At 30.8% G+C, this 15,422-nt stretch overlaps 1 protein-coding gene across 1 annotated transcript in view; it reads left to right on the top strand.

Annotated features, from left to right (window-relative positions):
- The window catches only part of LOC119687824 (zinc transporter 2), a 131,017-nt gene extending 123,935 nt beyond the window's left edge, over positions 1–7,082 (top strand). The window contains exon 8 of the mRNA XM_038102335.1: positions 6,872–7,082. Within this exon, the coding sequence (XP_037958263.1) occupies positions 6,872–7,017 (146 nt within the window). The 3' untranslated portion in view covers positions 7,018–7,082. The remainder of the gene's footprint in view (positions 1–6,871) is intronic.
- The last annotated feature ends 8,340 nt before the right edge of the window (positions 7,083–15,422 follow it).

Raw genomic sequence — 15,422 nt, 5'->3', positions numbered from 1 at the left:
ACACATCAAAAACCTATAAACCATAAGTAACATACACTACATTTGAGAGAAGAGAGAAAGAACCTATGACTATGAATATTGACTATGACTATGGCTGACTATAGCTTGTTTATTAATATACAAGTGCAAAATTTTCTCAAACCAAAGGCAATACATATTTCGTCAGGAAGATATGCTAGGCTTCAAAGTATACATCTATAAAATCATCTGAATAACTTACTATCAGAGTTTAATGAAGCTTTTATTACAGTGGATCATCTGAATGGTTTAACCAAAATCGTTAACGTTGAAATAGTCACTGGAAATTTTATACCCAAAGACACTCAACATAAAAGAGTCTATGCGTCTGTGCATTTTTACAGCATATTCCAGAGCTTGCCTGTAGATTAATCACAGACTACATATTCAAAAGCTATCATTTATTTAGAATGTAATTGAGGCTTATAATTCAATTAACCTAGGTAAGCCTAGGTACTTTAATCACTATAAACGAACAACAGTGATCTGTGTTCCAGGATATCAAACTATTGGCATAAAGGAAGAAAGTTAACCAACTAACAAGAAAAGGATCTGCATATAGTTAAGCCTTCACTAAAAAAGACTTCACTAAATAACAGAACGAATACAAAGATAAAATCAAAGATAATAGAATTGAAATTATATATAGACTTTAAAATAATACTGTCAATGACAGAATATGTAACAACAGTGAATCATTATGACCTTATTATAACCTGAAGTAAATATTATCACTGATAAATCGAAACAGAAGCTAATGGCACTCACTCTTAGCTAATGGCACTCAATTAACAAACGTCCAAATTAGAACATATAAGTCAATTACGGCTTTGGGTCAGTTGGCTAATAAGCACTGACTCTGAAGTTCAAATTTGGCAGGATATGGGCAGGGTTGAACACTTGGTACTTGCAAGTACCAAGTCTCAAGAATAGTTAAACTTTCCCAAATAATAACCGGACTCTGAAAAAATGGAATATAAGAAAAATTATTACTATTGAAATTGAAATGCCAAAAATTATATGATTTAGTAAATCAGAAAGCGGTAAAATAAACCACGTCCAATGCAATACTTCCGCAATAATGTCAGCAGCTAATCCAATTCTTCATACATGTTTGGTATGCAGATTGGGATATTGCCTTGACTTATTAAGAGTATTTTCTATTATGGTTGCAAACGATTGGAAACACTCCACTTAAAGTAGTAGGTTTCGGTTTTAGAACAAATGCGATTAAAAAAAGTTACACAGACTATCTGAAATGACTACATTTATTGAGCAATTCAAATTCTTCGATATATTTTTGCTAAAAACACTTGTATGAAAATTTCTCTATGCCATCGCAAAACACTTAAAAATATAACTGTGTTTTGTTGATGTGATCCCAAGTTATTAACAGATTGCAATTAAATTCTTTTTATAGATTGTTTTTTATATAGACTGTTTCATCGTATGTTGAATAGATTTAAAAACTTTAAGACAAAGCATCCCAACTAACTCAGAAAGTAGCAAAAATCGATAATACCTTCTATTTTTCCACATTACAATTATAATTGATGCAGTTTATCAAAACTTGGTTTTCTATGTAACAATTACACGTTTCTATGATTCTATGTTTTACAAAAATATGTACCAATAAACAAAAGTATTATTAATTAAAACATTCATACTAAAAGAAAATAAATTATTTTTCTTATATTAATTAATTTTCTTAGAAAAAATTTTATTTTTTCTCTCTATGAGTTATTAATTTTTTCCTTGGTCATTTTTTTTTTCGAAATAGGACGATTTTGATTTAATCACTTTTGATTTAGCTGAATTTTTTTATAGTGATTTTTAACAATTAATTAAAATAAAAAGTTATATATTGTATAAGACTATCTCCAGTAAACTTTCTGCTGTCAAAATTTCTTTTTAAGATTCGTTACATATTTTTAAACGATGTACCGGATTCAGCTAACTCACAGTTCAGTCACTACTACTAGTAATAATTTATTTTGATATTGCAAAACCGGTGATAATGACAGTTTATATAAACTTTCCGTAATAGATAAACCGGGGTAAAAAACCTGCGATGTTAAATCACAAAGCCATACTTATTCGCTTATATATATGTGACATACGCGAGTATTGGGGGCCGATAATAACAATATGTAGTACATAGAATGTCAACCAACTTGAAGTAACTGCGCTTTAGCATACCATATAAAGCAAAGTTCTCATTTCTGCTATGCGGGATATAGACACACCACAATGGTACTTCAATAGACATCACATAGTGAATGTTGCCTGTTCTTACCTCATTCTTATGCTGCTCCATTTAATGTTGTCCAAGGGAGCAGACCAACTAAAAAATTCCAAAAAAGCAACAACAAAAAAATTGAGCCAGAATAGGAAGTAAAAATTAGTTGTAGTAAATTTTTGTTTCAAAAATGAAAATAATTAAAATATTAGTTTTTTTCTCATTTTCGTTCGAAAGTTTTTTCCTTTTAAAGGAAAATTATGTCTAGCGGTGGTTTATACATTCAAATATTTTTTTTTGTCATATTCGGTATTGACTGCGATACAGTTGTGGTCATAATTGCTTTCCAGCAGCTCGGCATGATAACGTGCATATTCGACCAATATCAACTCGGACTACACCCAGTCATACCCAATCAATTCGAATGCAATCGAGTTAGCTGCTACAGCAAGTCTCCTTTCATTCATTCAAGATTGAATGTTTAGCCAAATATTTGTTTTGTTATGTTGACAGCTGCAATTGCTGCTGCTCCTGCTACTGCTCCTGCTGCTGCTGCTGTCCCTGCTACTGTTGCTGATGCCACTGCTGCAAAATGCAAACTCCAACTTTCGATTTGTTAATTTTGTACGTCAAGTGCTATTGGATTGAGTGAATTTCCGGTAGAGTTGCGGTAGAAACCTCCGAGTGATCAATTCTTTAGCTAATGCAATAATAATTTCCAAAGTTCAGTTCTTTAGAATATTATTGAAAAACATTGTAATTGCCAAGTTTACTTTTATTTCTATTCTGTTGCTTATGCCAAAATTGTACATTCGCTTAATCAAATACATACGGGGTTAGCTTAATATGTCTTTACAATGATAACATTATTGAACGATGAGAGAGAGCGAAGAAAAAAGACAAGCACGTATACTTTTAAAAATATTGTTGTTGTACGGTCAATGTAGATTGAGGTTGATGAGAAGCGGCAACAAACGATGCTTTTTTAATAGTGCAAAATAACAATAGTAATATTTTCAAAACTGCTGGAGATCAATGAAGATTTCTTACTAAATTGTTCTTACACACCTTTTGTCAATGTTTATAAAAGTTTTGTTTTGTCTATTTCATATCCACTTCAAACGTTTAAAGTAACAACTTTGGATTTTCAATTCAAAAATCGGCTTAAAAGTTTCAGTAAAATAGTTTTCTTCCACATTGTTCTTCCATGATGTCTTGGACGACTTTATCGGTTTCAGGTCGATGTCAGACCTGAAGATGGTAATTACACTGTACACTATATATTACAGTATATATCACATTAAATATCATTTTTAAAGCCAATTATGATAAAAGAAACCTATATTATTGATAGTGTAGAATAGTTAGAGTTTTTAAATAGTAGTAAATAACAAGAATCAATTTTATTTTAATTATTTCTGTTTTTGGGTGACCTTACAACTGTTGAGAGTATTGCTAAATTTTCATCATGATCTCTCTCTCTCTCTCTCTCTCTGAAATATTTGTTGACTTTTGAAGCCCATATATTATTGTTAGATTCTGTTTAGTGTTTATTGGATCACTGATTTTCATGATCAGTAGTCTCAGGAATATATATTTCAGATGTATATTTCAGATACAAAGACAATTCGGGTAGTTGAACTTATACACTTATACAATCTACACTTCGTTGATATTCGTATTTCCCTTGCAACGGGTAAATATCAATTAAACATAAATACATAGGATTGGCAACGAAAACCAAGGTAGTTAGAAATTCTTGTCAGTTCATAAGTCTATATTGGATAAAATTCATATTAGTCAATTGCTCCGACTAAAACAAAACTCACGTAGTACTATAGTATCTGTTATAATAATAATTATAACCATGGGTAGATGAAAATACTTATCAGATCATGGAACTCACCTAGTCTAAACCAGATAAAATTCGTAACACTCAGTTGTTTCAACTAAAGCAAAACCAACTTAGTACTATGGTATCGATGATAATAGGTGTATTAGGAAAATATGCAATAAGATTTCATCTTTCTTTAACGACTTTTATCGGAATTAGGACGCTATGAATGACGAGAAATCTTTACATAACCTAATATTATATTGTCTATTAATGGCTAAGAGAAGTAAAAAAATCTTTAAGGTCTCTTTGGAGCTGTAAATTTTTAAAATTAGAGAAATATCACGATTTCTGGAATCGTTAGGTTGGTTAGCTTTTACTTAAATGGGTAAACCATGCCATCATAAAGGCACCGTTCGTTTATGTATCAGACTGCTATATTTAAGATAGTTTTTCAGGTCTGGAGTGTGGTCGATGTATCATCACAACGGGTCATTATTTGTACTTAAATAGGTTTTGGTGCACAAAACGGCCACTTCAACCTAGTTCCTAATTTCACTTTTAATAATTCTTATATGAATATGCCTTTCATTAATAACTGATACAGTTCTAGAGCTTTTCAAATTCATTCTATTTCAATTAGGAGTAGTAAAAATATTTGCTTAAGCGAACCTTTTTAAAAGTATGCCCGTAGTAATATTTACTAAAATTCATATGATAGTTCGATATCCTCGGCTTATTACTTAATATTTCGAAGGACCACTTTTTATCACTAAAATATGAAAACTCCTTTAAACGGTACGACCAAAAATTTAAAGTTAATTTTAGTATTCATTTTAACTTAAAAAAGAATACGATGAACCGTACCGAGTAGGAACACTCTCGTAGTTAATATGCAATAGTCCCATTGTTCTGCACGCTAAGGTCACTACATATTGCCAAACTTCCAATATTTTATTTCATTTTTTGCCTCCCAATCGTATCATTTTATTGTTAAGCACATCAAGAATAAATGTAAGGTTATCATTTCTATAGACAGCCAAAAGGCAGTTGCGGATCTTCAATTTTTCACTATTTAATCAAAGCTAGTCAACAGAGAGCGAGTGTCTCTGTATGAAATCGACTCACTGACATCACTCTCACCTCGGTGAGAGAGGTGACTCTGACTTTCCGCAACTCTGTAGACTCATTGCAGAGACTCTGTGGACTCTCCGCAACTCTGTAGACTCTCCGCAACTCTGTAGACTCTGTAAATCAGCTGTCCCAAATTCATTACAGTCAGGGATTAATATTTGGAATATGTTGACCTATTATAGTAACCTCGTTAGTTATTTATTAATAAGGAAACTATTTTCGAAGCTTATTAAAATTAAAGTTAAAATATTTTTCATATTATAACACGTCTTAATAGTTTATTAGAAAATATGGTATTATTCGTTCTGTTTTTTTTTTTGTGTTTCGTTTAACTCTGCAGGTTTCGGTGTGGATGGGCAAAACATACTGAAATTCACACAGGAAACGTCAAATAAACCAACAAACAATTTTATTTTCCTTTTTTATTGCTAAATTATTTTTCAACTATTTTTGTTGGCAAGAAGTTTTGATGTCTGTCAGATGTTTTGGCTGATTTTCCACTTTCTTTTACGGTTTTGCGCTGAAAGTTATTTGCACACTGCATGTGCGAAAATGCAATTTTCATCTTCGAAGCGTGAAATCAACTTTTCAGGATTAAAAATTGGCAATGCATAAACCAAACTAATGAAGAAAGATGTCGTCTTTTTTTCACACAGTTTATTGAATTCTGTATCTCAACCGAGACACTCATACATTATGAAAAAGTTCACTTAAATTTAGATGAATTTAAGACCTAAGAATATAAAGAGAAATTTTAAATTGAAATACTAAAATTTATTTATTGTAAGTAATATTTTCTATAAAGAATTGTCTTATCTGTATGATATTATTCCCTTTCAATATCAGGATACAACACTTACTCACTTGTACGAATGGAAAAGAGCATAACCAACTGCTATACAAACAATATCTCCTCGCGTGCCCCACTGATGAATAGACATCATCTAGGTAGAGCCCTCCCTAAACATGCATACGTCTATCAATTTCTTCACATCAGAGATATATCGACACTTATTTCAATAAAGTTAACACCAGTGAGCTCGAATATAAATGTGAACTTACTACTCTCCACACAGATATAGTATTCTCTTCCAGGCATACTTACACTACAACAAAGTTTGCAATAGGTTTCCGACTTTGATATTTCCTAGGGGAGGAATGGCTACCCTTGAAGCAAGAACTGTCCTAGATCAGTTGAAAGCAGGATATAGCCACGTGTTAAAGAGTTACTTGCCACGCGCATAAATGCATCTTTTCTTAATGTGTATTCCAACTGCAGCTTTACCCCTCATTGACGTTGACCATCTGTTTTCCTGCCCTAATGCGCACAGAAACTCAAGTTCAATCAACATTTGATTCGTTCTTTAGAAATGCCTCGGTTTTTTGTCTTGACCTATTAGACTTCAATTTAAATCCCACCTATACCCCAATTCATTTTTTCTTTCTAATATTTCTCTTTCCACTCACACAGCTATTATGCATCCACTTTCCAACCCATGTATCCGTCATGTAAATCCTTTAATTTTATTTATTTTACAGATTCCTATGGACTAATACAACAACAAATATTATATAGATATCTACGAGAGATAAAATACAAATATCTTAAATATATACTCATACCTTTGTTTTTACTTATTTTACAGCTTCAGACGCCGATCCAAAGACAATTTTGCAAACAGCCACCACTGCCGTGCATATGCGATATAACTTCTTTGAAACAACCATTCAGATCGAAGACTTCACCCCTGATATGGAGAACTGTAAGCAGTGTTCAGTGCCAGACAAATAGAATAAAATACGGACCATATAACACAAATTAGTCTAATAATGTCTTTTATATATATACAAAAATAAATGAAAAAATAAATATATATATATATGTAATATTCATATTCATAATTAAATAAATTAAATATAAAGAGTATATATATTAATAAAAAAAACATATAAAAAATATTAATAATTAAATTATATTTAACAAATAAATGAAAAATATGGCCAGACACTCTGAAAAAACACTTCTTCCTATTTATTATGTTTATTACTATTTTTTTGCTTTTTTTTTGTTTTTGTTTAGAAAAATATTAACAATATAACTTTTAATATTGCAATTATATAGTACTAAGTATAAGCCATATTTATGTATACATATATATATTTACAATTTGTATAATTGATTTTTTTTCTAATTTAATAAAATATAAGTGTTTCAATATAAAACTTAAATGCCTTGATTTAAATATATATATATAAAATATATATTAATCTTTTATATATATATAAAGTTTTCATTAAGACACAAATAGGGAAGAAGATTTTGTAGAGCCAAATACGATCCACATTTATAGCTTATAAATGGAATATGGACTAGACGCTGAAATATTGTTAACTGAAAATAAAGGAAAAATATATTTCATCTTACGAGCTTGACCAGTGTCGGTTAACCTGAAATACTTGCTATTAATAAAGCAGCTCTATTAATTTCAGAAAAAATTAACGATTACAATTAGCAGTCTCTCTTTCAGTAGAGCTCGTTCTCTATTCAACTGTGTTCAGTGTTTGAATTAGGTTGGGATGGAATGGCGGCTTTACATACCAAAACTCACTTGAGCACAAATAATGGCATCTTATGATTTCAAGGGAATTCAGTGAGTAATATCACTAGTTTAAATTTCAGACTACTGAGGCAAGAAATTAAATTATTAAATTATTAAAATTTTTTTTTAGATCCCAGAACCTAAATGGAAAACTATATTGCGCTGCGAAAAAAACTCAAACAAATATGAACAAGCTACCTATTTTTTCATGAAACAATGATGAACAATAATTATAATCCTATAAAGTAGTTCCAAAAAACTGGTTATTGAACTTTCAAGTCGGAATTACAGAAACTACAGGAAAAAATGATAAGTTGTATGAGTACGTAGTTATCTGTAATTAATTTTATTCTAGGTAAAATAGGTTTAATTTAAATTCTGGAGCTTTGGAACAGATTTTACAAAATGATTGCAGAAAGCATCAACAGATACTAGTTACACATATAGTTGCATATATACAAGTAACTTTATTTATAATTTATAAATCATGAATAGATCATTTTATAGATCATAAATTAGCTCCACATATTTCAGAGATCAGAGCATTTAATTCAGTAAAAATCGAATAAAGATATTGGACTTATTTTCTGTCATTTAATTTCGATAAAATCGTTCAAAACTTAGAACATATTTCTTCAGTAAATAAGTAAAAATCTAATAAAGCCTTTAAGTTCCAGGTCACCGATCTCCTGTGATTCGATGAAAATGGTATTACTTTTTGAATGTATAAATGTATATTCTGCATAAATAAGTATAGTATGGCCACGATTAATGCAATTAATAGAATTCGAGGGTGTTGCAATAGTCGAGGTTGTTGCAATAATCGAGTTTAGTTTGTTTAGTGCAACCAAAATTTTTATATCATATAAAGAGTTATTAACACAAAGTTTATTAGAAAATAATATGATTATTTTTATTTATAACAACATTATTGCAATCATATTTGATAATTCCCACGATATTTTTGATTTTACGTGCAATTACATGGCCTCAGTTTTCGAGTCTGAATCGATGTCAAGTTGTTCGCTCATCCATTTCTTGATTAGAAAGAACATCTGAAATAATTTCATGATTTCATAATATTCTTTTGCAGCGAGAGTGTGTTCGAAAATTCTTTTGATTGAGTATAGGGGAGAAATATAATATTAAGAATGCAAAAGAGGAAAATAATTAGAAAAAGAAAAAGTTACAAATTTAAGAGGTTGCAATAACCGAGAAGTTGCGATATTCGAGGGTTGCATTAATCGAGGCCATACTGTATTTCTTGAATAAATCAATAAATTTCTGACAGTGCTGTCCTATCAAATGCTTCTCACAGGAAAAACTTAAGAGGTTGCAATAACCGAGAAGTTGCGATATTCGAAGGTTGCATTAATCGAGATCATACTGTATTTCTTAAATAAATAAATAAATTTCTGACAGTGCTATTCTATCAAATGCTTCTCACAGAGAAAATTTAAGAGGTTGCAATAACCGAGGAGTTGCGATATTCGAGGGTTGCATTAATCGAGGTCATACTGTATTTCTTAAATAAATCAATAAATTTCTGACAGTGCTATACTATCAAATGCTTCTCACAAGTAAAATATAAGAGGTTGCAATAACCGAGAAGTTGCGATATTCGAGGGTTGCATTAATCGAGGCCATACTGTATTTCTTGAATAAATCAATAAATTTCTGACAGTGCTATCCTATCAAATGCTTCTCACAGGGAAAACTTAAGAGGTTGCAATAACCGAGGAGTTGCGATATTCGAGGGTTGCATTAATCGAGGTCATACTGTATTTCTTGAATAAATCAATAAATTTCTGACAGTCCTATCCTATCAAATGCTTCTCACAGGGAAAACTTAAGAGGTTGCAATAACCGAGGAATTGCGATATTCGAAGGTTGCATTAATCGAGGTTATACTGTATTTCTTAAATAAATAAATAAATTTTTGACAGTGCTATCCTATCAAATACTTCTCACAGAAATTATCAGTATAACTACTCACATGACATTGGCAATATTTCCATTTTAATTAATTTAATTTTAAATGAAGGGAAAATTTTTATTTGACTTAATTGAAAAATAAATTTCACAATTACTTCAACTTAATTTAATGAAGAATCGAAAAAGCAAGCAGGAAAGTTAATTATTTTGCTGGAAATTAACATAAAATAACACAGCGGAGAAAATATGTTGTATAAGATGGAAAATGAATGTCGGCTTTCCGGAAAACAATAACAAAAAGGAAAACAGCAACGTTAGCTGCAGTATTGTTTGCAATTCTGCTTATTTCCGCGCCAGTTTTCTTTAAAGTTTTTGTTTATATTGTGATATTTCGCTTTATTTTTATATAGATTTTTTTTTCCAGAATTTTTTTCTTTATCCTTTAAAATTAATCCTTTCTGGCTTTTAATTTCAGGTAATGAGTTGGTAAATAACGTCAAGCATGCTTGCTTCTTTCAAACTTTCTATTCCACGTTGTTTTTAGTCATCGGTTTGTGCTTTTGTGCTTTTTATTATGTTATTTTGTGTTTTCCTATTACGTTGCACCCCGTTTTCTTTGGCTCTTTAATGCTATTTTCGAATTCACTTTTGATCCTTGATACCTTGCGAGAGTTATCCGGCAGTTGTGATTTATTGCTGTTGCTTACAATGTTGACATCTTGTGCACTTGCAACCGAACTAAGCTCATCCTTGCATTTGCTTACACAGTCCGTCCTCTTGGAGTAGTTGCATATTTTTGCACAGATTATTGCATTAATAATATTGTTTTTCTGAAAAATATTAATAACTCAAATCAAATAACCACCCTATTTGCATTTCAATTATAAGAAATTTTAACCTCAAATTGATTGGTAACAAAAGAATGCAAAATGATTTTTTGCTATCTGTGACTAGACTGCATCCGGCTATAGAATAGACAAATCTTAAAAATAAAATTAATTTTATCTTTTATGTACTGTACATTATAATAAAAGTTATGCCTTACCTCGGGTATTTCCGAACCACAGATTTTTTTTTTTTTGATAGTAAGTGGAAGCATCGAAAGCCACTGTGTGAGACTTGAATCCACTAAACCACCTCTTAGGAATGAATGGAGAAGACTTCCACAGAATTGTGAAAATTTGATTTCAGTAATCAGGGGAGAGAGTAGAAAAATAAGACTTAGTACTAGCGAGCTAGATTTATCTATGCCAGAAAGCAAGGGAGTACATTAGGCAAATTGGGTTATAGGGAGTAGGGAGTAGGTTAGAGCAGATGAGCGGTGGCGGGGTTAATTTTGTGACTGGGGTCCGAACCAAGGATAAAATTTAATGTATATTAAATATCTTACATATATATAAAGCGCTTGAATGTACAGTACGTAATGCAAGAAAATAAGGATATTTTTTTCTTTTACGTACTGTACATTATAGTAAAAGACATACCTTACCTTAAGAATTTTCAAATCATTTTACCAAGAGTGAAAGTTAATGTACACTAAATATCTTGCATATATATATATAAGGGGCTTTAATGTATAGTACGTAATACAAGAAAATAAAGATAATTTTTTGTTTAATGTACTGTACATTAAAACCCATTTAATATAAAAGCTAAATCGGTGTATATATTCAACAATTTAACTAAATAACATTCCCATACCACAAGCAGGTAATATAACGTACTTAGGTATTCACCTAGACAGACGACTAAATTGGAGCAAACGTATTGAAGCCAAAAAAATTCAGATGAAGCTTCAAGCCTCTAAGTTGCATTGGCTCATTAATAACAGATCTTCTCTATGTCTAAATTATAAAAGACTCTTGTATGATAGCATCATAAAACGAATATGGACTTATGGTATCCAGCTATTTGGCAATGCTAGTGCTTCAAATATTGAAATTATCCAACGAGCTCAGTTAGAAATATTGAGAATAATCACTGGTGCCCAATGGTATATAAGGAATGAAAGTATACATTGAGATCTACAAATTCCACTAGTTAAAACTGAATTTGACAATATAAGAAAAAAATACAATAAAAGGCTGACATAACATATTAATCTCCTAGAAAGAAATCTCGCACATCTATCCACTACTTCCCGCCTAAAAAGAGCTGACCGTCCAGCCATTAATTAATATTCAATAGCTTGAAGTAAAACCCGCACCTTTCTTTTAAGTAATCTGATAAAGTTGAACTGTTTTCTTAATAAACCACCTAACATTTACTCCGATGAAATTTAATCCATTGTTCTAAGTGAAGTTCGTGATATAAGGTCTAATTATTTTATTTAATAATAAATTTTATTTTTATAATAAAATAATATTATAAAATAAAAATTGTAATATTATGCAATTAGTGATAAGATTTTACAACTTATTGTTAGTCTTATTCTAAGAGAAGATGCAATAAATAAATGTATAAGCATTTAAAAAAAAAAAATGTAAAAGTTAAGACATTATTATTACGCTTCAGTATTATATCGAAGTCGTCCAATACCAACAACTTTGATTACTATATTTAAACTTTTAACTAATAATAACTAATATTAATATATATTAATTTTTATTTAATTATTTTTCGTAATACTTATCTCCATTATACTAAATGCTGAGACTAATATTTCATTATATATTCATATATATGTCTTACCTATTTTACATGGTTACATGCCTTAACACCGAGGTGTGCTAAACATATATATTAAGATAATGCACCTATAAATGACTTGTTCCGACGTAACAATAGAAAATATATCTTTAAATAGAATTTGACCTTGTTAAGGAGCGGACCCCATTCTCTTCCCTAACTTAGTTAATAACCAGAATCATTATAACACTCCTGTTCGGACTTAGTGAATTTCGAGGTGCCAGACACTCACTTCTGGTCAATGCAAATAATATAGCTTTGTAGCTCTGTTCAAATAACACAAGTGAATAATTTTTTCCTTGATATTTAAAAATAAATGACTTTCAATATTAAAATTTTATTTCGGAAATATAATGGTAGGGATACAAATTTAGAATACATGTTATCGCAACCTCTAATCTTTTTACTTTAGCAAGTAGTAACTTCACTTGGTATGTAAATGATGGAATTTGAAATGATCTATGCAATATTATGCTACATTAAACTTATAGAAACGCTGTAATAATATAGCTACCTGTTTCTTATAGAAAGGTATTATCAAATATGATGAGAATTATAATTGAGATAATATTAATAATAAAAATGTTATTTTGTATTAAATAAAAAAAACAATTGCAAATGAATTCTAGACTTAATACAATATATAATATCTAGAAATATTGGTGTCTCTTATTGTCATTTAATAATTCATGACGTTCAATAGCAAAATATTATTTCTTATCTTGTGAGATATCTTGTGAGAGGTATAAGTAAACAATATGTACATACTACCATATTAATCATAGTTATTGCCGCTCATCATTTTTGCTTTATCAATTAGTAACTCACCCATAGAGTTGGTAAAACTAAATAAAAAGCACATATTTAACAAATTCCCTTTATGGCAACGTCGAACTAATATTTTCTTAATTATATTTTTAATATCTTGCTTAAGATAATGTTTTAAAAATGTTGCAGTTCCTTTAAATTAGATTTTGTTGTTTTACTTAAAGCGACACAAAGATACGACGCCTAAAAAGATACTTTGATTTAGCATTCATCGATTTTAAATCAAAAGGCGCATAGGAATAAGATGGAGAGGCGGCAGTTAGCAGAAGGTTAAAAAGAAGCGATTAAAAAACATTGGTTCATATCGGACTAACATGCTTAAAACACATTTGTCAAAATAACTTAATTTGAGAGAATCTATCTTTATATAAATTGAGGTATAAAATCTTTTTTTTTGAAAACGTTCACTTAAATATGGCTTAATAAATAATTAAGCAATTCAGCATTCATAATAAATTGCTGCATCACAAATGACCCAGCCAATAAAGAAACAACCTCTTAATTTCTTCCATGCAAATAACAGATTAGTGCTCCTTTAGCAACCTGTAAACTCTTGATGAAAATTAAAACTAGAAATGAATGACGGTATCAAGGAACAATTCCTTCAAACGCTAGACATGTTAAGCCAAAATAGGACATAAAAAGTCATAGAGCAATCTTTCAATTTCAAGAAATTAAATAATAGGAAACAACAGTCGAACAGATTAAAACTATTTATAAGTAGTATTAGATCTAATGCCTAATATAGAAACTGAGATGGTGAGAAAAAAAAAGAGACTATAAAAGACCTTCTCTAATCCTATCCAGTACAATAATATTAAGTAATTATCAGGTGAATGTCGTCCACCTTATGTGCTGTCAATATTGTTTTACCAATATTACTACGGCTTATTATAAGAATGTGATGGTTCAATGAGGGCTGTATGATAGGCGGTCCTATTGGGATCATATGCTAACACAATGCACTTTTTTTCACATCTGGTACGTAATTTACAAAGTAAGTTTAATGTTCCAAAAAGGTTTTTAGCTGATAACTGACATGCACACGAAAATAATCATGTCCGGAAGAACCTCTCCAAGGCGTTTGACCCAAACGAAGTTTCAGAGAGGATGACTCCTTATCGTGTGACTACTTTAACCTGATATTGGGAACGATAATTCGAGCAGCAGATTTAAACCGCACTGGCACAATATTCTACACAAATGTAATGCTGCTTCCGATGATATCGACTTTGTTTATTTAGGAACCAACATAAACACCAAAAATGACGTCAGCCTAGAGACTTAACGAAAAATCACTGTTGCCAACACATGCTATTTCGAGCTAAATAAACAATTAAGAAATAAAATCCTCTCTTCACAAACAAAAATCACGCTTTAAAAGTCTCTTGTCATGCCTGTCTTGCTGTATGTTGCAAAAGCTTGAACAACAACAACAATTAGTGATAAGAAGGCATTACAAGCATTAGAGAAAAACTCTATTACGCGTTGACAACAAGCACCGAATTAGATGGAACAAGGAACTATACCGTGATATATACCGTGACCGTGATATTGCATAAAAATTTATCGGTTTCGCTGACTTGGTCATTTCGTGCGAGTGATAGAAAATTTTCTACTTAGCAAGGTATTTGCTTTGGTAGCCGCTAGTGAAAAACACGGTAAAAGACATTTGCATCTTCAGGGCGAACTTCTAGGTGGGCAACCTAGTAAGACCAGGTGGTCAAAGAATTGGGGGCACTCGATACTACTAACTTACAACAGCAAGCCACTGTTCTATTTAGCTTGAAGAGGCTACTGGATGGGACCAAGAGCGACTTACATCTGTACTGGCCACTTATGTTATTAAGTAAATACGTGTCGACTGTCAGCATAAGAATTCAGCGGCCACATTTACTCACCTATCAGTGTAGGAACTTTATTGCAGTAATTAGGGACGAAAGCTGAGACCAAGGGGCTTAATAATTAGAAGTTTAGATTTATCTAAACCAGAAGGCATGGGCGTGGTAGAGGTGGAAGAGTGGTCTCATTTAATTAACTAATTATGTACTTACACACATATTTGTGGATTTATATCTAAGTTTATTTATTTAAACTGAAGTTATTATGTTACTATAATTATTACTACTACTAATTTTACTATTAT

This window comes from Teleopsis dalmanni, chromosome X, assembly GCF_002237135.1.
Source record: "Teleopsis dalmanni isolate 2A chromosome X, ASM223713v2, whole genome shotgun sequence".
In the NCBI taxonomy this organism is placed as follows: domain Eukaryota; kingdom Metazoa; phylum Arthropoda; class Insecta; order Diptera; family Diopsidae; genus Teleopsis; species Teleopsis dalmanni.
Note: the sequence above shows the minus strand (reverse complement) of the source record. Positions and strands in the feature narration are given on the sequence as shown.